Here is a 24,764-nt window from a genome sequence, read left to right as displayed (position 1 = left end):
ATGTGTTTATTATCATTTTGAAAAAGCTAGCCACAAATTTCGTCCAATCCAAATTCTCCAAAGGCAAAAGGCAAACATGGTATTGTGGGGAATAATAGAAGCAAGTTGGGTGATATACTGGGTGCTAAAAATATTCTCCAGAAACCTATTGTTAAAACCAGTGGTGTAAGTTTTGCTTTTGAACAGACTCCCCTCCCAAATTTCCACCGCTCTAGGACATTCACAAAACAAGTGATCCAAATTTTCCACAATACCGGGGCAGAAGTGACAACATTGATTTGGGACAATATTTCTATTGGATAACATGCTAGCAGTAGGCAACCTATTCCAGAGAATTGTCCACAGAAAAAACCTTAGTTTGGGGGGACAGTGAGTATTCCATACCTTCTCCAAGTCAAAGTTTGGTTCATTATCATGGTTTTTATCCTTCCAAAGAGTCCTATAGGCAAGCTTGATATCAAAAAAGAGCATTTTCCTAAAGTACAGAACGGAGTATCCTCACCACAACTTGGAATATGGATTGAAGTGATCCACTGGTGGAGGTGGGGGGGGGGGGTAAGGTGAATGACAGAGGGAGAAAATTCCAATGATCTGAACCACTGTCTGTTGCATATGCATGCTAACTAACTTATGTGGTTAAAGTTAACGCAAGAATTTTGTGATTCCCTAGTCTCTATACAACCCATAATAGTACTATAATACAATGATATTTATTTTATTTGTTTTATACTTGTTGTATTAATTGTAACATGTAGATCCTCGGCTAATTACACACAACCTTAACCATTAATTTCTTTGATTATTTGTATATAAAAATTACGCAGTAGCTTATTTTAAAAAAAATGATATTTGGAAAGTACGGCGTACATGTCAACCTAACAAGTAATAGGTGGTAAAACTCTAAATGTAAAAATTAATATATATGGAACAGAGGAATTAGATCGATCTCGTTGATCTCAATCAACTTAATTATTTGCCCTCTCAAAAAAAAAAAAAAAAAACTTAATTATTTGCTGGGGTATCAGGGACTATCAGCTAGATTTCGATTGAACTAGAAATCTACATGTTCAGATTAATCATTTGGGTAATTATGAAAACTTTAGAATGTAATTTTTACAATTAAGGCCACTAATTGAACATTAACATAAATGCAAGATAGTAATCTAGATACTCAAGAATTTCCTTGTTGTATTTCAGGGTAAAGATTAAGCTGCTTCGATATATCGATAAACTAATGTAGAAACCTATCATATCAATTGATCACTAATTGAGAAGCAAATATTTCATGCAAAATCATATTGTGGATTATATGTGACATAATGTGGATTATGCAAGATCAAATTGAATGTTTGTTATGAAAAATATTAGTATAAATATAAGATTTAGGAGCAAGGGGAAGACACGAACCAAGCTACAATTCTAGCTATTATCGCGTTGTTTGTGTGCTTAATTAAATGGTTAGTGTTATATAATTTGTGTACGTATGTCTCATTTCATATTACTAAATGGTTCTTTTTCATTCAAATATTTGCTAATTGATTCACTATTTTCTAATTTGTTGTCACGCTAATAGGATTATCGCCTTGCACTCCTCATCATTGTATATGTTGCAACTAGCTTGCTTGTTTCGAGCCATGGCGGTAGAGTTAGGGTATTAGGAGACGGTTCATCCATCTTCAGTGTGCTAGATTATGGAGCCGTTGGTGATGGAAAACAAGATGACACTCAAGTAAAGTGTCATGCTCACTTTACTAGAAATTTAATTAGTTTGCAATTTGAAAATAATTCTTCTTAAATACTTTTACAGTTTTACCCTTACGTTTATTTTAATTATATAGTTTTTTTTTTATTATAATTAATAACATGCATGCATATTTGTTATGTTTTAAAAGGCGTTCTCAAAAGCATGGACCAATGTGTGCAATGCCATCGGTAACACTCCAACTCTAGTCGTACCACAGGGAAAGACATTCTTACTCAATTCCATTAAATTTAAAGGTCCTTGCAAATCTCCCGATATTCATTTTCAGGTGATTATACAACACTTTTTAACCTCTATTTTTTTCCCTTTAATATCCTATATACTCCGTATGAAGTACATAGTAGGGGTGTGCAATTTTGGATATTGAATTCGATCCGATCCAAAATTTTCGGATCGGGAAAATGTTATCAGAATCCAATAAGAAAATCAAAACACGGTCCAAATTTCAAAACAATAAAAAAGTTATATTCAAATTTTAATTTTTTTACGGATATCTTATCCGAAACCTTAAAATCGGGTATGGTATTCAAAATTTCGACCGCATTTTTCTTCTGTATTTTTTAAAAAATTTCTGAAATATTTCGGATATTCAAAATGGGAAATATGGTTAATTTGTATACGCTGAAACCACAAAATCAAAGGATATCCGAAATTTCAGATTGAATCATCAGATTTTCAGATATGATCTTAAGAATCGGATATTTGTACACACCCCTAGCTAATATTTTCACTTCGTATATATTTACTACGTACGATGTAACTCCTAGAGTCCTAGTTACCAAATTAAGGAAAGTAATCATATAGGAGTAATTGAAAGAGTACTCCTTAATTACCAATTGCATGTTGGTTCAGTGGTGATTGGGGCTGAACTTGGTAGGGAGAACTCGTGTTCGATCTCCCGCAACAACAATTGGGAGGGGACTGAAACCTATCCACACAAAACTCGTCCCGAATCCGGATTAGCCCTAAGGGTGAACCGGGTGCTAACAACAACAAAAAAGAAAAAGTACTCCTTAATTACATCTTATAACTTCTCCGATAAGAAAATAATTTTCACATTTTATATTATACTTTAAACTAGTAATGTGATACGAGTGACAACTTAACCTAGACGATAAAATATGAACTAGAGCAATGGTAACATTACTTATATGTACTATGGTTTATGTGTAAATGACAGATTGAAGGTGATATTGTAGCACATAACGACATATCTGAGTGGGAAAACTGTGAAGACAATACTTGGATATATTTTGCATACATTGACAATCTCTTTGTACAAGGACAAGGATCAATTGATGGCAGAGGCTCTATTTGGTGGAAAAATGCTCCTTTGTTAACTAATCGTGACACCCATGCTACAATTAACGTATGCATATATCTTCATATATTACGTACTAATAATATGTACAATTTCTTTTTCAATTTAGACAAGGAAACATCTTATATTAATGTTGATACTGTACGAATTAACATTTTGTTCATTTATCCCAGGAGGAGACAAACTCGTGCAACCGTCCCACGGTAATTTTTTAAACCAATATTGTTACGTAAAATTAATTAATTGGCGTGATATTGATTAAGTATACGTACTTGGTTAATTTTAGGCTTTGAGGTTTCTAAGATGTTATGGTCTCCAAGTAAGAGGCACTACACACAAGAATAGTCCTGGAAATCACATAACTTTGGCTGGTACTAACAATTCGACCATATCAAATATTAACATATTTGCGCCGAAAGATAGCCCTAACACTGATGGAATTGATATATCTTCCACAAACCATCTTAACATTCTCAACTCCGTCATTGAAACTGGTACGTTAAATTATAGTACTACTTTATAGGATTTAATTTCTGTATACTAAACAAGTTTTTTGGGAATCAGGTGATGATTGTATTGCAATCGGCTCGAATACAACATGGATCAACATAGCAAACGTCACCTGCGGACCAGGTCATGGCATTAGGTTCGTCTACACATAATACTAATCCGTATATTGCTAAAAAAAATTAAAAAATTGGGGGGCAAATGAGCCGAAAGATCAATGTACTTTTTTTTTTTGAGGGAAAAGAGAAATGCACATTACAAATGTGTAGGGAGATTCGAACTTATGAGCTATCACACATAAGGCCCTCACTCTTAATCTTTATACCGAGACATTATCGGTATCTTGCTGAGTTAAATCACAAATCTACTACTAAACATTTGGAATTGAACAATATTGATGAAAATAGAATGAGCAATTCTCACCTTTTTGGGTCCAATTTTGTGATTTCATATAGCACCGGTGGGCCGTTGTGGTCGTTCTTAGTCAAGTCTAGCCCGTTTGACTTCATGGGTCGGATCTAGTAAGGCCCATTTATTTTGAACATGTATATATGACTATATGAGCATTCTCACACACACAAAAAAAAAAGAGTTTACTCCTCCACTAAACAGATGATTTTGGGCCCAATGTTGTGTTTTCTCAAATCTCTATTTTATTTATTGGTTTTCAAATTTTATACTTCGTATGTAGCCATGCAGGGATGAGATGTCAATGGAGTTGTTAAATGCGGATGTAAGTCCCTCCATCACATCCCCCAGCGTAACAGGTACAGAACTAAAATCACTGCTGCCCCACCACCCACTTGAGTATGCATACTCGCTTTACCCGCCCTAAGATCCACCTCACATTATCAAGTTATAATTTTAACACTACAAAAATTATTACAAATACAAAATGAGTATAATATCTTTTTGCCGATTTACCAAATTTTAATGTTTAAGCCAATCTATAAAATAAAAATATGAAGAAACATATATTATATGAGGGCGAGTACACCTTAAAATCCATACACTCACCACCACCCATGATGAGTACAATTTTTTTTCCACATCCTTGCCTCATCACCCACAAAACCTTCATTTATCCCCATCTAATTGGGGTGGAGTCGGATCTTACGCTTAACCCGCCATAGGCCACTGACTTCACTTATTTATATACTCCAGTCGTTAAAGGGTAATAAAATAGATGGAACTAAGGGTGTGCTCAATTCATCTTATTCGAACTCTTCTAAATTTAACGTAACTTATCTGAACTTATTAAAACATTTATCTTTTACACAGTGTGGGAAGCTTAGGGGAAGATGGAGCACAAGCAAAAGTGGAAGAAATACATGTGAGTAATTGCACTTTCAACAATACTTCAAATGGAGCCAGAATCAAAACATGGCAGGTATGTAACAAACTTAAACTAGAGAGACGTGTACCTTATACTACATACGAAGTACATACTATTCATCAATTAATTATCTTTTTCCTCGTATATTAATTAAACGAACTTTCATACACGCTTGCACAGGGTGGATCGGGATATGCAAGGAAAATCACCTACGATAATATCATTCTCATCGATGCAAAAAACCCTATCATCATCGATCAATATTATTGCAATGGTGATAAAAATTGTAAAACACAAGTAAGCCTACACAACTTGACACCTTTTTTTTTAATTCATATTTTAAGACATGTAGCATTACACTAATCTTAATTACGTACGTCTAACTAAGTAATAATTATGATAAATGAATTAAAGGCGTCGGCGGTGGCGATAACAGACGTGAAATTCAGTGAATTCCGGGGAACATCAGCAAGTGAAGCAGCAATTACGTTAAACTGTAGCCAAGTTAGCCCATGTAACACCATTGTAATGGAAACAATCGACATTACGACGTCGGATCGTACCAAAATTCTAACCAGCAAATGCGAGAATGCGCATCCACTACAAAATTCAGTTGTACCTCTTGTTCATTGCGCTAAATAGGAGCTAAAGATGGTGCAAAATATTTCTTATCCAAATAAACAAAAATAAAGTGTCGATGCAAAAATGTTGCATATATGAATGGCACAAGCATTTAGGGGAAGGACATAGATTTATTAATTAGTACATTTTTTATTTGTATAATGGAAAAAAGGATTGATTGTAACAGTATTGATTTTACAAGTCAAGTGATGAATAAAGATAAAAAAAAGTTACCTAACATAAGATCAACTTATCTGTCATAGTACTTCCTTTGTTTCTGATTATACGAATGATTTGAATTTCACCTTTATCGTTTTATTGCTGCCTAACTTTGATCAACAATATGTCAATATTCCTATCTCTATTTATGTACTCCGTATTCAAAATCAATAAAAGTTGTAAATATAAATTGACACTAATGCGACAACAATTTACATGATATGTGAATAGAGCAAAAATACCAATGAGATTTTGGCCTAGTGGATAAGACTGATGGTATGTGTTTGACAAGTCTCGCTCGTCTCAAGTTCAACATCCTTCTCCTCCATTTATAATTTGCATTGCCCTTAATATCATATGAATATAACACTACGTATAATTTTTCTTCTTTATACTAAGTATTGTACTTGATCCATTGGTAAAGACACTATGTCATTTGAGCAAATCTGTACTAGACCACTTCGAAGTGATCAAAGATTTTTCTTATCCTTTACACATTTTCAAGGGTCATAGCGTCTAAGGTTGGACTATAGAGTATAGACTATAGGACTCGAGCAATACCTAGTCAATCACCTTACCTTACCTTAGGACAACATTTTGAATTTGGAAATTTTAATAGTTTAACAATAGTTATTAAAACATCTAGAGAAATTAAGGTTGTGTTCTTTTTATCTAATATATTGTCTGCTTTTTCTAGTGTTTAGTTTGTTGTGGCCTAATTTTTTTTTTTTGTAGTCTAATATGATCTGAATATTTTCTATGGTTTTTAGGAGTCTGATCTGATCTAATATAGTCTGATTTTTTTTTGTCTATTTTAAAATATTCTTATACGATCTAGTTTCATTTGATTTAAATAAAAGTAAATGACAAGATTTAAGAATAAGGTGAAAAGAAAATAACTTTTCAAAAAATTACCGCAAAAAGAAGGCCTACCAAGCAAACAAAATTGATCACACATCCACACCTAACAAATGTAAAAGCCCAACTTCAACGACCATAAAAGTACTTAAGAAAAATGTTGACGGAGCGTTTCAAATGCGAAAGCACCGATCTATTTATAGGGCCCAACCGGCCAACCCCACAACTTTTTGGTGTAAAAGCTTTTTTTTCTTAAACAAACGTGAACATAAAGTAGTCAATCTTCTTTGAAATTCGGAAAAAGATGATTGAATCATGAAAAGTGGACTAGAATATTGCCATCTAGTGAAGTAATAATTGATTATCATCATAATTAATCATGGCTGTAATCCAACTTATATTTACTTATTGCCCTATTAGTCTTATTATTTCATCATGCAAACCTAATACCAACTAAGATATGGTGATACCAAATTTAAACTAGGCAGATAAATAAAGATATATCAACATATACACGTAATATATCATGACATTGTTTTCGTTTTATTTGCTTGGATTTATTTCAGAGATTTGTCACCTTTTATGCATTTTTGTTTTACATTAGATGACTTTATTTGAAAAAAGTACTGCGTAGTAAATATTTTTCATGTTGCTTCTTTGTATTATCAACAATTACCCCTTTTTTGTGTCAAATGTAGCAAAGAAGACGATTGCATAGATGTTAACTAAATCAAGTATCATTAAGTTCTTACTACGTGTTGTTTTGTCCATGATAACCTGTTGTATTTTATCCCAGTTTTTATAAAGGAAAAAATTATTTATCTTAATATACCTCGTGTACTTCGTAATAAATTAATAATGGAGATCTTTTAATAATCGACACCATTTACTTTATCTCATACTTCGTACATAGCAAATATATTAATAACCGACTCTTTTTTATATTGTCATATATATACACATGTACTTCGTACACTAACACTAGTACACTAACACTAGTATTTCATAGTTCATAACTTCATACCAACAAAAGGTTCATCCACTTCATTGTATACAAATATTTTTTTTAAAAAAAAACTTCATTGTATATAAACATTAATCAACAAGCATTACAGGGATTTCATTTTTCTCTCTCCCTCATTTTGCAATTGGGTACCTCCCTTTGACTTTGGGGTTTTTCCTTTTGATGTTAACCTCACTATTTTCAACATAGAATTTCAAATTTTAGAAGAACAAACTTTAGTTTAAAAATAAATCTAAATTATAATATATCAATAATTTGTACTAATTTGTACTAAATCAAACAATTGAATGAAATTACAATTAAATTTGTCTCTATAACAACCTAACCTCTTTCTTACACCCGTCCAAATACATATCTAAAAAACTTGTACATCCTAAATTACACAAATCAACTTTTTTTGTTTTTCGTCTAACAAAAGTCGCAAAAAATAAACTTATAGACAGAATTCAATCTCATATCTAACGACAAACCCCCCAATAAAAATAAAAAAATAGATACCTCATCTTGAGTCATGGATCCAAATGAACTGGTTGAACAGAGCATCTTGAACCCCTTCCATACCCAAATGAGAAGATAGATCTTCTAACTTTGCTGCTACTACTACTACCACAACTAATGTCACTAGCTTCAACATTACTTCTACAACATTCTCGAATTTCGAGGCAAAACTCTCTATCACTTGACAAATCCATTGAAATAGACCTTCTTATCGGCTGAATTACATTAAACTCTTCATCTTTTTCCCTCATTGTATCAATTAATTCATCACCCATACTACAAACCCGCCCCATTTTCCTACTTACCAATCTGGGTTCATCCAAATTATTCCCTTGAATCTCAATCACCACAAAACCATCATCATCGTCATCTTCTTCACCGCCATTGTTGTCGCTTTGAACATCGGTTACACCGTTACTTGACGGCTTCTGCGGCTGACATTGCGGTGGGTACGGGTAATTAATCATGTGTTGCTGTGTATTGTGCAGTATCGAAGATGGTGAAATCCCTGATCTACAAAGTGGGCAATTAGCGTTACTCTGTAGCCAAACATCGATACAATCGATATGAAACGCGTGGCAGCAGTAGGGGATGACACGTAGTCTTTCTCCTTCCTCGAACTCGCTTAAGCAGACAGCGCACTCGTATGACGTTGCAGGCTCTGCTGAAACTGTTGTGTCGTTTACTTTTCTCTCTGATTTTAATTTTCTGAACTCTATCACGGGTATCGATCTGATGAGGGCCTCGTCAAGGCCCTTCTGGACGGCGGTGCTGCCGCCGTCGGGGTATAAAGTAGGAGTCGCTAATGAATCTGTATCATCGTTAGTGTCTCTAACTCGGGAGAAAAAGCGGTTGAAAATGTCGACTCTGTGCCATGTTAAGCAGCATTTGATGACGAAAATGTAGTAGCTGATTAGGAGGAACGCGGTTGCTAGAATGCCGATCACGGCGATTGCTATGACTGGGAAACTGCTGTTTCCTGGTGGGGGAAGGTGGTGTATTGGTGGCGAAGACGACAGCGGAGGCGGAAGAGACATGGATAAAGGGTGTTTTTGAGGGTGGTTTTTATTGTTACATGGATTTTAATGGTTGTTGAAATGGAAAGGGGAGAGGAGAGAGAAAAACAGGGGTGGTAGGAAGTGAGAAAAGGAGGGATGGAAGAGGTTTATAAAAGAGTGTGGGAGAAAAAAAGAGTGATGGGTACGAGTATCCAATATAGGCAAATGGTAGTTGGTTTGTTTGTTGAATCTTCTTGGTAGCCAGCCAACCATGAGAAATTTTGGCAGAGTTTAAGATTTATTTAGTGTGTCCACCACTTTACTACATTAGTCCTTTATTTAATTTATGAAATTCAGTATTTTGGTTGAATTAGTATAGACTATTGAGTATAGAAGTACAGAGTCCATACTCCATATAGTCTATATTTATCACCATTTTTACCAATATAATGAGTGTGAAATGTGAATGTTGTAGACAATATTTTATCTTGATTTTGGAGTATCAATACCCCAAGCTATATACGGAGTACTTCGTATCAACTAAGCTAATTGGCCTTAAAAAAAGTAAAGGGGTAGTCCAGTAGAGATATGTTAAAGCAGTAAGATTCTAAAAATTACTAAATAAACATAGAGCTAATTTTATTTATTGAATGATTCAAAGTAACTTCAAAAATTATATTTATATTCATGGAATTTGTATAAATAGCTCAAGTTAATAAACAGTTTGATGCCGTCTTAAAATAGGTCTTGGATTCGAACCTCGCTTTATGCAAAAACTCTTGTTGCAACTTGCAAGGCCTATACACTATAAATAGGATGTGCAACCCCGATCAAATTTGTATCTAGTTGGAGTTAAACTCTAGTAAATCGGATGCAATTCCGCTTGCATGGACCCGGTCCACCATTAAGGTTACCATGGACCGGGTCCATAACATATAAAGAGTAACTATATGAACTGTAGAGTAACTATAACAATCAATAGATCTTAAGTAACAATATTAAATATAGAGTAACTATAACATATAAAAAGTAACTATATAAAATGAAGAGTAACTATGACATATAAAGAGGAACTATATACTGTAGAGTAACTATCACATATAAAAAGGAGTTATATTAACTGTGAGTAACTATAATATATAAACAGTAACTGTATAAAATGAAGAGTAACTATCACATATAATGATAACTATATTTATAATAAAGTGACTATAATTTATGAAAGGTAACTATATTATATAAAAGATAACTATAGAATATAAAAGATAACTATAGAATATAAAAGATAACTATATATACCTACATTTACTAAACCAAAGATAATGATAACAATAGTGTATAAAAGATAACTATAGCATATAACAAAAAACTATACTATATATTGACAAATATATCAATAATAAAGTAAACTTACATCAGTGGCTTTAGAGAAAATTTCTTCATCCGTAGGATGAGAATCAGGGATTTCAAACTGAAGAATCCTAGGACGCCGACTTGGAATTCGACGCCCAACATAGGGCTGTTCAGCTCTTCCCCCACTGCTGCCAGCTTCATTTTCTTTCGAAATAGATTTGATTTGGGTCAAATATATTTCACCATCAACAAAAATAAACTTTTTGGAAATTGGATACTTCTCCTTCTCCAATATACCAGAACCATATAATGCACTCATATTGGCATTTTCAGCATGAATCCGATCGGTTACCATCTTCGATGTCCAATGCTGAATAAGAGGTAATTGATCAGGAATACCACTGGAATTCCTAAACTTAATCCTCTGAAAATACACAAGTTGCAAAAACACAACACAGCCTCCAAATGTCTTTTGATCTTTGCCTTTCAATAAACAATTTTTAAATTTCACTGTTTTCTCACATAATACGTCAAGAACGTATTTACACCAATTGTATTTGGGAATCATTTTAGGATCTTCCAAAGCCTTAGCCAATCTCAAATCTACAATCCTATTGGCTGTTGGAGTAAAAAATGTAGAGAAAGCAACAAAAATAAATAATTGTTTAAACAGATCACCATCATCTGTCAACAATTTAATCTTGTCCTCAAGCAACCTTATAGGAATTTGAGCATTGACCTCTTCAAAACCGAACTCTTTTCTCCACTTGATCTTCAAATCAAAATCAGGATTAGTGGAATTGCGCCCACGTTTAACCCCTTCAACCTCCAGCTCAGAAAGGGGGAGCATAAACAAATCGTACACATCATAATCAGTGATTTTAAATTGCTTGGAATCACTGATTGTAAACAGAGAACTCACACCATCAAAGCACTTGATGCACCAGTACATCATCTGAGTGTTTTTTCGACTTAATTGAAGGCCTAACAATCCTCCAAACCCTATCTCTTGAACAGCTGCCTTTTGATCAGGAGAGAAGTCTTTAATTAATTTACACAATGATCCTCCTGAACATTGTGTATCAAAATTAAACCTGAAAAAAATGAATAATGAAAGTAAGTCAGCTTTATATATCATATAGTAACTATTTAGAACACATAGTTACTGTTTAAAACATGTAGTAACTATTAGAAACATATAGTAACTATTTAGAAAATATAGTAACTGTTTAAAACATATAGTAACCTTTCAAATAATATAGTAACTATACTACACATAGTACACATAGAACCTATTTATAACATATAGTAACTATTTAGAAGATATAGTAACTGTTTAAAACATAAAGTAACTATTTAGAACATATAGTAACCTTTGATATAGTCACTATTGTAAACATAGTACACATAGAACCTATTTAGAACATATAGTAACTGTTTAAAACATATAGTAACTATTTAAAACATATAGTAACCTTTGGAATCATATAGTAACTATTTAGAAGATATAGTAACTGTTTAGAACATATAGTGACTGTTACCAACATATAGTAACCTTTGGAATCATAATAGTAAGTGTATAAAACATATAGTAACTATTGAAAACATATAGTTACTATTTAGAACAAATAGTACATGTTTAAACATATAGTAACTATTTAAAACATATAGTAACCATTTAAAACATATAGTAACTATTTAGAACATATAGTAACTGTTTATAAAATAAAGATAACATGTACCTATTACAAAGATATAGTAACTACTTAAAACATATAGTAACTATATATAAATTAAATTAACACTTACACAATTGGCAGACCATCAGCGCCAACTTCTTTCAATACTTGTGCATGCAGTTGATGAGATTCAGGCTGTGGAACGTCAACCAAAGAAGAATTTTGTAATACTAGTTGTTGATTAGGTTCTTCTTCTTCAATTGGTTCTGTTTCAGGTTCAAACTCAATATCTTTTATTATCGGATTGCCAGCCTTTTTGTTCTTTTTTATAGCTACAGATTCCTTAGCAACTGAAACAAAACAATTACAATCATATAGTAACCATTACAATCATATAGTAACCAATAAAATCATATAGCAACCATAATAGAATATAGAAACCATTAGAATCATATAGTAACTATGACAAACATATAGTAACCTTTGAAATCATATAGTAACTAATGTACAAATAATAAGTTATAAAATAGTATAGTAACTATTGTACAACATAATAGTAACCTTTCATATAATATAGTAACTATTTATTAGACATAGTAAATGTTTAAATTTATAATAAATATTTAAAAAAGATAGTAACTATTTATAATACATAGTTTCTGTTTTAAAGTTATATTTACTTTTTAAAAAAGATAGTAACTATTTTAAAAACATAGTTACTGTTTTAAAGTTATATTTACTTTCTAAAAAAGATAGTAACTATTTTAAAAACATAGTTACTGTTTTAAAGTTATATTTACTTTCTAAAAAAGATAGTAACTATTTTAAAAACATAGTTACTGTTTAAAACATATAGTAACCTTTTACAAAATTTAATTACTCTAAAAAACTACTAGCACTACGAACATTCCAGTCACTAATAAAAGCACTTAAAAACTTCGTAAAATAAAATAAAAGGTAACTATATCTTTGAAACAGTAACTTCATGAAACACTAACCCTAATTTCAACAAAACCACAAACAATTCAATAATTCAAAATCAAACAAAAAGTAAGTTCAAATTACCAGGAATTATTTCACGAACAGGATTTGGCCGTCTTCCTCGCCTTCGAGGACCGTCAACTGCCACTTCAGTGACGACATTATCGACTTCAGGTTTCTTCACTGCCGGTTTCTTCGCTGCCGGATTTTTCGGTGCCGCCTTCTTCACCATTTGGAAAGAGTAATTTGATGCAAATTGGAAGAGTAATTTGATGCAAATTGATCAAAATAATCACTGAAATTAAATCTGAAATGGAGAGAGAAATTCAGAGAGAAGTTCGAAAGCAGTTTAGAGAGAGAAGTTGAGTGAGAAGTTCAAAAGCCGGGAAAAAAGGAAATTAAAAAAAAAACATATATATAATTAGGAAAGCACGTGGCAGTTACACGCAACTTCTCGCACGCAACAACGCAAAGATTATAATACCCTGGTCCATAGCATGGGCCGGGTTTACTATAGTGTAAATAAATCGGATGTGTTATGCAGAAAAAAAGAGATAGCATGCACCTAATACTTCGTACTACAACAATTGTTAAAAAAAAAAAAACATGTAATTTCCTTTCCATTTCCTAATATTAATTTTTGTTATGGACTGATTTACATAAAATACAGAGTATAAGAACTATATTTTCCAAAATGGGTATTCAGAGACTTGGAAGTAGATTTCTCGAATGTTGCGACCTTAATCTTTCATGACCATTGTTTTATTTTATTAAAAATTAATGTTTTGGTAAACAAGACGTTGAGGTGTCGACAAAAGTGTGATGTATGTGTGACAATAATCTCTCAATTACATATGAATGCCAAATTACAATTCACCGTCAACAAAGATAGGCATTTTTTATTTCTGCTCTGACGCTGACATACGTCCACTTTGATCCTATATAAATCAATTCTTTTTATACAATTTGGTTAGTTAAATAAGAAAATTGATGTACAATTTCTGATTAAATTCAGCATTAATCACCTAATATTACTCCGTACGTATTAATGTCTTCTATGAAAATGTAATGCATAACGTTGTACCATAAGTCAAATTTTACTTACCCTCTCCATGGAATTTGTTGTCACACGCAGTGTGAAATAATCTAAAAACTGAATTCGTATTGTAGCGGTAAGAACTTATTAAAACTGACTAAGATAGTGTTCTTTTCACCTGAATTTCACTTATCTTATCTTATCTGAACTTAAATGATTGACCATTATCTTATCTTATTTTATTGACTCTTATCTTATCTTATTGACCCTTATATTATCTTATCTTATTGAAACTTATAGTATTACCTTATGTAATATTAACTCACCTTATCTTATCTTATCTTATCTTATTGGCCCTGAACATATCTTATCTTATCTTATTGACCCTGAACTTATTTTATTTTATCTTATCTTATCTTATTTATTTTATCTTATCTTATCAGACATGAAATAAGTGAAAATAAGATGAAGTGAACAGAGCCTAAATCGATTGACCTGATTGAAATTTATCAGACCTGAGGATGAACACATAAAATCTAATTAAAATTTATAGGAAATAATTGTAACTTATTTGTACTTATTTGAACTAATTATTAGATCTGAAACTTTTTTTTTTTTAAGATAAAGAGAACGCAAGCTATAGCTTAATCGAATTCGCTAGTCGCTACACTCGCTACCCCGATCCATGGAATTGAATTCAATGATTAAAGGAAGAATATAAACTGTGTTATAGTTAGTGAGCTGAAGTCAGACAACAGTGATTCCTTTAACCCCTTCCTAATTGTATGATAATTGCTGTCGTCCTATCACTAAAAGAGGCATCCAATGATCGATAGCTGAATTTTGTAATTAAGTAGCTACTAATATATTTGTGATTTGTGAAGGACTAATTAGTAAATGACAATTTGGACCACCTACAATATTGGGCATGAGTGCATGACCCATGAGTATCATTACTTTGGGTCCTTATTAGTGGGATTGTGGGGGACGATCTTACATATGGACGATGATAAAGGTCGCAAGTTGCGACAACATTTAGTTGTCGCAATCTTACGTGTCGCAGTTTAATTGGTACATATAGGCGCCACGTAGGATACACGTCAATATAATATTTTTGCTATCAATGCAATATTTGTACTATGAAATATGTAAATAAGGTAGTCGATATGAATAAGGAAACAAATTAGAATATTAAGATTTTCCTACCCTTTTTTTATAACATGTATAATAGATAATATAAGTTAAATATTTTAATTTCTAATTTAAATCATGACACATAAGCATGCCATGTCATCATTGTGACACGGCTTAAAGGTCGCATGTTGCGACCTTTATCATTTTCGCTTACATATTACTCCTACGTAATTCCCACTATATATAGTGATGATATATAAGACAAGTTTTCTTTTGGTTCACATTGTCTTAATACGTTTTGTAGTTTTAGGGTCACTTTGTTTTGTGGTGAACATTGAGAAAGCACTCATGTTAGTAAGTATAGCTAAGCAGTCTAGACGTCTAGTACAATTCGTATAAGTTTGGAAGAAATCAAGGGAACTATCACGTGTGAGGTCCCTTTTTAATATGGGTCATATGTGATGTTTTATAGGTCAGAGTGTCTTTATCACTCCCCCTCACATCCCGTTCAGTTGGCCCAGAGTACAGTAAGGTCCCAGCTGTGAGCCAGGCTCTGATACCATGCTAAATACGGGTCTGGGCCGCACCCGTCATCAATAGAGAGTCCACTTAACAAGTACATCTTAAAACCATATGGCAATAAAAGGAGTAGCCCCTTGGCCTTATTAAGTGTTTAACTCTCTTCCCTTTTATCAATGTGGGACTCTCAACACATGATGTTTCATGGTTCAGATCTTAACAGAAAATAAAGAAAAACTTGGAAAATATTAAGTTTTTGTGCCTTTTGTTTTATTTAGGGTGTCAGTGGACTATACATAATTCACCTAGATTCACCACTGATGTTGGGATGATTGAATTTGTTTATTGGGTTAGATATTATGTATAACTAAGCGGGTGCAAGGTGAATACATATATATTGGTCTGGGAGATGCCTAAGTTGCTTGCATTGGTTAGTGATTATTCGAGAGTACATTCGTAGTAGTAAAAAATGGATGTTAACTTGTTTGTGATATAATAAACGATGGCTAATTGAGCAATAGGCCGATGGACACGCTACACCTAATTGGATATATTTACATGACATTTATTGCTATAATACAAATTAGTATCAAGTATAACATAGACATATATGTAGTTGCGACAACTCAACAAACATAATAAGGTTGATGTAACACACTACTTTGATATATCTATATCAAGGCATCAAGCCAATCAACACTTAGTCGACAACAAACTATCGGTACCTGTACGGGTAGCCCTACCGGTATGCCGGTAGGACAACCCATAACAGCTGTAACATAGACATATACTCACAAGAAGCACCAAAGGTGCAGTCGGCATCCAGGGTTTACAAACCCAGTCGGCAGTTCTCTGACATCATCTGCCTATCAGAGCCGAAAGGGAGGATCCGGAACCAACGGGTAATAACCCGGGTCCTCCGTACAAATAACCCGTCTATATATACGGACCCCCATCAATGCCAAAGGTACGCAATTCCAATCCAATCATTCTTATGAGCATTTATTACAGAGCTATCAGCATAATCTGACTTAAGCATCGGAGGGGTAATTCTCGGATCACCCCCGAGGCTAGTTAACGGCTTCACTGTGCAGGATCCAGTCAGCAGCCTCAGTCGGGAGTCAGTCATCCTTTTCCTGTTCCGAATCCGCAGCCGGAACAATTGGCGCTAGAAGGAGGGGACCCCCACTTGTAAGCAGAACCCACAGCCAGGCAAAAAAAAAAAAAAAAAAAAGAAATCAATCATAATCATCACCCTTGAAAATGGAGAGTACGCAGTCAGATTCGTATAAGAGAAGCAAAAAGCAGGCCTCGAAAGCAACCCCACAGAGTACGCAGACGACAAAAACAACAACCCCATTGAAACCCACGCTATTCTCGGCAGAACCAATAATAACACCCGTCAATGACCAACCCACCCCCCAGCTAGGGAGCCAGTCGGTCGTCAGCAAAACTACGACTGCAGCAACACCCTTGCATGTTCTGGGATACTCAGTCGAGGACGACGACTCAGAAGGAGAGCCCAAAAGCCCAGCCCAAGACGAAACGCAAATGCCGTCTGAACTCGCCGGTCAGTTCTCGGAGGAACAGTTGGCTACAGCAAGGGCGGTGATGGCCGCGTTGTCGGCCTTGAAGCCAGCAAGAAAGGCAAACACAGAACCTGTACCCAGGACAGTCATACACCAGACTGCAGAAACACCAGTCGGCGAAAAACGGAAGAGATTGCCGATAAGAAACCTATTCGGAGAACAGATCCTAGTGCAACAAGAACAACACCCAAATACAAACCAGGCGATTGCTCTGCGCAGTCGGCCGGAACCCATGGTCATCGAAGAGACAAGAGAAGCACCCCAGAGATACGCGTCGCGCCGTTACACCATCCAACCTGCAAACTCCCCCCTGTGCGCGGACATTCTGGAGGAACCAATGGAGAAATTGAAGTTCCCACTCTGCAAGTACGACGGATCCACAGATCCGGAGGTCCATTGCAACACATTTGAGCAACATATGATGTTGTATACAGATTCCGACGCCATGTGGTGCAAGATATTTCCCTCAACGCTGCTGGGAGTGGCATCCGGCTGGTATAAGGGACTACCAAAGGGGTCGGTATATAATTACCGACAGTTAGAAACAGAGTTCATGCTACGGTTCATCAGCCGGCAGCAGAGAAAGAAAACGTCGGGAGAGCTGATGGCAGTCACCCAGAGAAGCGGAGAATCCTTAAGAGATTACCTCACCAGATTCAACAACGAGTCCACCAGCATACCAAACTTGCAGCAAGAGATAGCTGTGGTGGCCCTGATGAGAGGAATGAACCACTGCGAGTTCAAAAAATACTTGGGAAGAAAATCCTTCACCGATTTGGGAAGCGCACTGATAAAGGCCCACGAATACATCAAAAGCGACGAGCTGATGACAATCCCAAATCACTATCAGTCGGCACAGACCAGAAATGCCGCACCAAGGCCGGTTCAGCCGGCGCAGCAGAATCAGAACAGGGGGTTCAGAAAGGATGAACAGAGGAAAGACCCAAGAGGGAGGGATTACCAGAAACAATCAACCAGCATATACCCCACATTCCACGAATACACTCCATTAAACGCCCCAAGAGCCGCAATTTACAATGTCAACAAGAACGAAAACTGGAAGAGGCCTCCGCCAATGAGCGACAAACCCCGACCACAGTCGAAGTACTGCGCATTCCATGATGACTGTGGACACTATACGGAAAACTGCAGAGATTTGAAGGATAACATCGAGGATATGATCAGGAGAGGCTATCTGACACAATATAAAGCCCGACAGAACAACAACAACCAACAGAATAGCAATTGGCAAAGCAATAACACAAACAACAGATTACCATCCACCCAAACACCGCTCCGAATAGAGCAGAAAGCACCAGAAACCAGTCGGAATGGGGAGGCTAGAAATAGTGGCCAGAAGGGGCCGACAGTATGGGTCATATCTGGAGGACCGTGCCATGGAGGAACAATCAGTGGAGCCGGCAGAAGTCTGGGCGAACACCGCCACCTGGTAAACTACCACAGCACCATAAAATGGCCGGCAACCCAAGTCCTGCCAAATATTTCATTCACCCCAGACGACTGTCGCGGAATTATATACCCTCACGACGATCCACTGGTTTTGGGCCTCGAAATAGCAAACTTCCCAGTGAAACGAATACTGGTGGATGGAGGGAGTTCAGCGAACATTATCTTTTGGGAAGCCTTCGTTCAGCTGAAAATAGACGAGACAGAACTCACACGAGTCAACTATCCTGTGATAGGATTCTCCGGAGCCACAGTCTTCCCGGAAGGTAGCATCAGGCTACCAGTGCAGATTGGAGAAGGTAGAGCCGCAAGGGACCTAATGGTAGACTTCTTAGTAATCAAAGTGCCTGCTGCATACAACGTAATAGTGGGCCGGCCATTCATCCACGATGCACAAGCAGTGGTATCAACATACCATCTAACTATGATATACATGTCTAACTTTGAGAAGGCTGAAAGAATTCGAGGCAGTCAAGATTCAGCAAGATCATGCTACTTGACGGCATTAAAAACACCAGGCCGACTGACCCCATCCAGGAATATAGCGAGAGAGGCAGCAACGAAAAGACCGGCAAAGGGTCAAGCCCCAAGATTGGGGGGAGAGTCATCTCTTTTGCCCAAGAAGGAGAAAAGGCAGAAAATGGAGTCACCCACAATCGAAAGCATCGAAAAGGGGACTTCTCTACCTAGGGTAGAGGCCGGAGGAAGGTCAGAAGAAGTCGAGCTGGTAGAAGGAGAAACTGGCAGAACAGTAAAATTAGGAACCGACATTGACCCCCAGTTGCGGGTAAACATGATCGGTCTGTTGAGAGAACATGCGGATGTGTTCGCATTTTCCGCAGACGAAATGCCCGGTATAAGCTCGGAGGTAATCGAGCACCGACTGAATGTCGACAGAGCAGTCAGGCCGGTAAAGCAAAAGAAAAGAAACTTCTCAACAGAAAAAAATCAAGCAATACAGGAAGAGGTAGAAAAGTTGTTGGCAGCAGGATTTATTGAACCATGCGACTACCCAGAGTGGTTGGCCAACGTCGTAATGGTTAAGAAGTCAAACGGCTCGTGGAGAATGTGCGTAGATTTCACAAACCTTAATAGAGCATGCCCAAAAGACTGCTACCCACTGCCAAGAATCGACAGGCTAGTCGACTCCACATCTGGCCACGCGCTGCTCAGTTTCCTTGACGCATTCTCCGGGTACCACCAAGTCAGCCTCGCAAAGGCCGACAGGAAAAAAGCAGCATTCATCACTGAGGGGGGAGTATTCTGTTACAAGGCTATGCCGTTTGGGTTAAAGAACGCTGGGGCAACGTACCAAAAACTGGTCGACAGAGTGTTCGCAAACCAAAAAGGCCGCAACATTGAAGTATACGTCGACGACTCCATAGTGAAAAGCAAATTGGAGACCGATCATTTAGATGACCTCAGGGAAACGTTTGAAACTCTGCGCCGTTACCAAATGAAACTAAACCCCAAGAAATGTGTGTTCGGAGTGAAATCGGGGAAATTCTTGGGTTTCCTTGTCAGCGAGAGAGGCATAGACGCAAACCCAGATAAGGTAGAAGCGATACTCAGTCTGCCTCAACCAAAAAGCATCAAAGATGTACAAAGGCTGACAGGAAGAATGGCGGCTCTGACAAGATTTGTTAGCAAATCAGCCGACAGGTCGATTCCATTTTTTAACACTCTTAAGCAGAACGGAAAATTCCGGTGGGGGGAAACCGAGGAAAAGGCCTTCGAGAAGGTAAAAGAACATCTTCGTGCTTTACCGACGATAGCCAGGCCGGAAGAGGGCGACAAGCTACAATTTTATGTGTCCGCTTCAGCCCAAACCGTTGCTGCCGTACTAATCAGTGAAAAAGACAAAGTCCAGCAGCCGATATACTTTGTCAGCCACATTTTGAATCCGGCAGAAGCAAGATACTCGCTGATAGAGAAAGTGGCCTATGCAGTCCTGATAGCCGCCAGAAAGCTCAGACCATATTTTGACGCACATACCATACAAATTCTGACGAACTTTCCACTAGAGAAGGCTTTGCAAAAAATGGATACAGCCGGCAGACTGTTGCGATGGGCAATAGAGCTGTCGGAGTACGATCTTGAGTTTCACCCGCGCAATGCAATAAAAGCACAAGCTTTGGCTGACTTCGTAGTTGAAGCATCCTATCAAGAAGAGGAAACCAAAGCAGAATCCTGGAAAGTATCAGTAGACGGTTCAGCCGCTCAGTCGGGAGCGGGAGCCGGCGTTGTCATGATCTCTCCGACAGGAGATAAGTTCGAATACGCAATCAGATTCACTTTCGCAGCTTCGAACAACGAAGCAGAATATGAAGCAGCCATTGCAGGGGTACAGCTATGCTTGTTGGCAGATGCCAAGAGGATAGTAATGACAACGGATTCTCAGTTGGTGGCAAATCAGTTTTCGGGAGAGTATGAAACAAAAGAGCCGTCAATGCGGCGGTATCAAGAAAAACTGAAGACGCTGACAGCGAAATTAGAAGCTTTTGACATCGAATTGGTCCCCAGAGCGTTGAACACTGCCGCAGACAGCCTAGCAAAACTGGCCAGTTCGAAAACAATCGAGCTCAGTCGATCAGTAATGATAGAAATCATGCACAGAAGGAGTACGGAGGAAAAAGGAAAGGAAATAATGGTCATCACGGCAAACAAAGAGTGGTACGATGATATCTGGGCGTACAAGACGACTGGAGTTCTCCCGGCCGATATCAGGGAGGCAAAGAAAATCAAAAAAGACATCTGCTGGTACGTCATATATCAGGGGCAAATCTATAAAAGAGCCTTCAGCCTCCCCCTGCTGCGGTGTTTGACGGCATACGAATCCGCAAGGTTAATCGAAGAAATGCATGAAGGAATATGCGGAAACCATGTAGGAGGAAAAACACTTGCTTTGATCTGCCAAAGACAAGGTTACTACTGGCCAACCATGCTGGAGGACGCACAGAGCTACGTCAAGAAATGCGGAAAATGCCAGCTATTTGCCCCAGTAATACGTATGCCAGCAAACGACTTGATGCCCATTTTGAATCCAATCCCATTCGCCCAGTGGGGAATGGATATCGTGGGACCCTTCACAACAGCCTCAGGAGGCAGGAAGTTCTTGATTGTTGCCGTCGATTACTTCACAAAATGGATTGAGGCCGAGCCGGTAGCAAAAATAACAGCCAACCAGGTACGGAAGTTCATCTGGAAAAACATCATAACAAGATTTGGAATACCGACAACAATAGTATTCGACCACGGATGCCAGTTCGACTGCGAACCTATACGAGCATTCTTGGCAGACTACCGGATCAAATTCGCATATGCCTCAGTCTGCCACCCGCAGAGCAACGGGCAAGCCGAGGCTGCAAACAAACAAATACTCGTAGCCCTTAAGAAAAAGTTGGATGAGTTCAAGGGCAAGTGGGCAGACACAGTCCCAGAGGTTCTATGGGGTAACAGAACGACGGTTAAAGAAGCAACAGGAGAGAGTCCTTTCAAACTGTGTTTCGGATCAGAAGCAGTCATACCGGCTGAAGTAGCACTACCCACCTTTCGCATCCAGCATTATGAAGAACAGGGAAACGACAGCTTACTCAGACACCAGCTTGATTTCCTACCAGAGGTTAGACTGCAGGCGGAAATTAGGTCGGCCGCATACAAAAACAGAATGAGCAGGGCCTACAACAAGCGAGTAAAACATAGGAAGCTGGAGGTAGGCGACCTTGTACTCCGCCGGACGGCAGCAACCGGCAAAGCTCAAAAACAAGGAAAACTGACTGCAAATTGGGAAGGGCCCTACCAGATATGGGAAGAAGTGGTAGCTGGATCATACAGACTAATGGAGATGAATGGAACACCGCTGAAGAACTCATGGAACGCAGATACTTTAAGAAAATTCCATGTGTGAAGTTGTATGAAAACATGATGTAGTAGGGCCGACAGTGCCATATTTTGAAATCTAATATATGAGCTAGAACTATATTCCAGGTAAACTATACGGCATAAACAAAACGAAATAAAAGGTTGAGCACATTGGCTCAGTCAGCAATGTTGCAAGATACGACAAAGCGAAATAAAAGGTTGATCGAGCACATTGGCTCAGTCAGCAATGTTGCAAGATACGACAAAACGAAATAAAAGGTTGAGCACATTGGCTCAGTCAGCAATGTTGCAAGATACGACAAAACGAAATCAAAGGTTGAGCACATTGGCTCAGTCAGCAAAGATTACCATACGGTAAAAGTTAAAATCTAAATTTGAGCACATTGGCTCAGTCAGCAATGATGCAAGATACGGTAAAAATTAAAATCTAAGGGTGAGCACATTGGCTCAGTCAGCAACGAGGCAAAATACGTCATAAGCATATGCAAGGGTTGAACACATTGGCCCAGTCGACAAGAGGCAAGATGCAATATATAATAAAATCAAAGGCAAAACGACGCCATTACGTGACAAATTGAATAAAAACAAACGGATAATCCATCAAGTGCATCACATAGGTTTTAAACAAATACAGGGACGACAGCCACCACCCAAAAATAACTAAATGCGGAGTGAGTAGCTGCTAAAAGGCACAAACATACGCCTCAGACGGCGCAGCCAAGACGACAATAACGTTCTTGAAACAGTTAACACACGGCAAAAGACAAAGTGCCACAAACAGCTAAAAGGTACCAAAAAAGGAAATTGTTTATAAGTTACATCCGCTAAATGATATTCAAAAGCTACCAACAGACATTAACAAGTATGAGGCCGGAAAAAACTGTTGGAAGAACCACAGGAAGAGCCTGGTGATGACTGCCAAGACCGTCAAGCTGAGTAGTCTGCATCACTCCAGTAGGCAGACTCGGGAATCTCCCTGTCGGGCAGAAGGCGAGGGTCAGCATTCTGAATGACGATGTCTGGGAAGGTCTGGGTCTCCATGCCAGTCGGATCAATATGGCCACCCTCTTCATAGGATCCCTCCACCTTACCCCAGGCATCCTCAGTCAGCGTCAAGGCTTTGACGGCACAACGATGAGCTGCAGTCCACCCACCATTATAGCGCCCCTTCATCTCCTCGCAGTAGAAGTCAGACTTCATAAATTTCTGCACAGCCTTCAGCGCCACAGCCTTGCGATCATCCTTAGCAGCTTTCTCAGCATCTTGGGCCGCCTGCAGCGCCGCATCCAGCTTGATCTGCAGCTCAGCCGTCTTCTGCTCTTCGGCCGTCAACTTGGCTGGAAGAAGCTCTAGTTCAGCCTTCCTATTGCCTGCGGCAATAACATCCAGCTCAAGTCTCGCAATCTCCTTCCGGCAGTCACCTTCAGTCCTGACCGATTCAGCAAGGTCCGTCTGAAGCTTCTCTTTCTCAGCTTGCGATCGTTTTAAACGACGCTGATAGCTCCGATAGCACTCCACAAGCTCGGTAGCAGATTGCGTCACCTGAGGAAAGTAAAATCGCTCAGAGCCGAAAATAAAAGCAAGTATAAAAAACAAGCAAGTCAAAGAGGGAAGTAAAATACCGAGTACAGGTCATGCATCAACTGTGCAGCCGGCGTCTTAATCTCCTGGGGCATACCGTCGGCGGGTGTAACAACTTGGCGCAGAGACCGGTAGCCCAGTGTACCTCCGTCTTTAGGACGGTAAAAAAGGATAGACTCACCCCTCAGAACATCATTCTGCGGCTGCCAGTGCTCTTCAGCATGACCGGGAGCAGCGGCTAGACCGGCAAGAATATCCGGAGATAGCACAACAGTTTTGTCCTCGATGAACCCCCCAGAACGAACTATAACCCCATACTTAGAGGCCGAGATGGCAGACCGGTTCATGGAGGGGCTATGCCTCGACACAGGCACAGGATGGATCGGATCGCTAATCAAA

General features: G+C 37.9%; 4 protein-coding genes across 4 annotated transcripts; 2 read left to right on the top strand and 2 right to left on the bottom strand.

Moving 5' to 3' along the window:
* Nucleotides 1–414: 414 nt before the first annotated feature.
* On the top strand, nucleotides 415–5,740 carry LOC110802020 (probable polygalacturonase At3g15720). The gene is made up of 10 exons (XM_056838799.1): nucleotides 415–480; nucleotides 1,574–1,729; nucleotides 1,893–2,030; nucleotides 2,943–3,131; nucleotides 3,257–3,286; nucleotides 3,370–3,577; nucleotides 3,648–3,729; nucleotides 4,872–4,980; nucleotides 5,107–5,223; nucleotides 5,341–5,740. Exons 1-10 carry the CDS (start codon nucleotides 415–417, stop codon nucleotides 5,566–5,568), a joined length of 1,323 nt encoding a protein of 440 aa, XP_056694777.1. The 3' UTR covers nucleotides 5,569–5,740.
* Nucleotides 5,741–7,893: 2,153 nt separating this feature from the next.
* Nucleotides 7,894–9,384, bottom strand: LOC110780508 (RING-H2 finger protein ATL16). Its single transcript, XM_021984886.2, has one exon. It carries the CDS (start codon nucleotides 9,181–9,183, stop codon nucleotides 8,158–8,160), a length of 1,026 nt encoding a protein of 341 aa, XP_021840578.1. The 5' UTR covers nucleotides 9,184–9,384; the 3' UTR covers nucleotides 7,894–8,157.
* Nucleotides 9,385–17,397: 8,013 nt separating this feature from the next.
* Nucleotides 17,398–22,809, top strand: LOC130469465 (uncharacterized). The gene has a single exon (XM_056838798.1). It carries the CDS (start codon nucleotides 17,398–17,400, stop codon nucleotides 22,807–22,809), a length of 5,412 nt encoding a protein of 1,803 aa, XP_056694776.1.
* A 470-nt stretch (nucleotides 22,810–23,279) lies between these two features.
* Nucleotides 23,280–24,438, bottom strand: LOC130470656 (uncharacterized). Its single transcript, XM_056841171.1, has 2 exons — nucleotides 24,407–24,438; nucleotides 23,280–24,326 (listed from the first exon to the last, which is right to left on the bottom strand). The coding sequence occupies exons 1-2, from the start codon at nucleotides 24,422–24,424 to the stop codon at nucleotides 23,712–23,714; spliced, it is 633 nt and encodes a 210-aa protein (XP_056697149.1). The 5' UTR covers nucleotides 24,425–24,438; the 3' UTR covers nucleotides 23,280–23,711.
* Between the last annotated feature and the right edge of the window lie 326 nt (nucleotides 24,439–24,764).

Source organism: Spinacia oleracea, chromosome 3 (genome assembly GCF_020520425.1).
Source record: "Spinacia oleracea cultivar Varoflay chromosome 3, BTI_SOV_V1, whole genome shotgun sequence".
NCBI classification, from domain to species: domain Eukaryota; kingdom Viridiplantae; phylum Streptophyta; class Magnoliopsida; order Caryophyllales; family Amaranthaceae; genus Spinacia; species Spinacia oleracea.
Note: the sequence above shows the minus strand (reverse complement) of the source record. Positions and strands in the feature narration are given on the sequence as shown.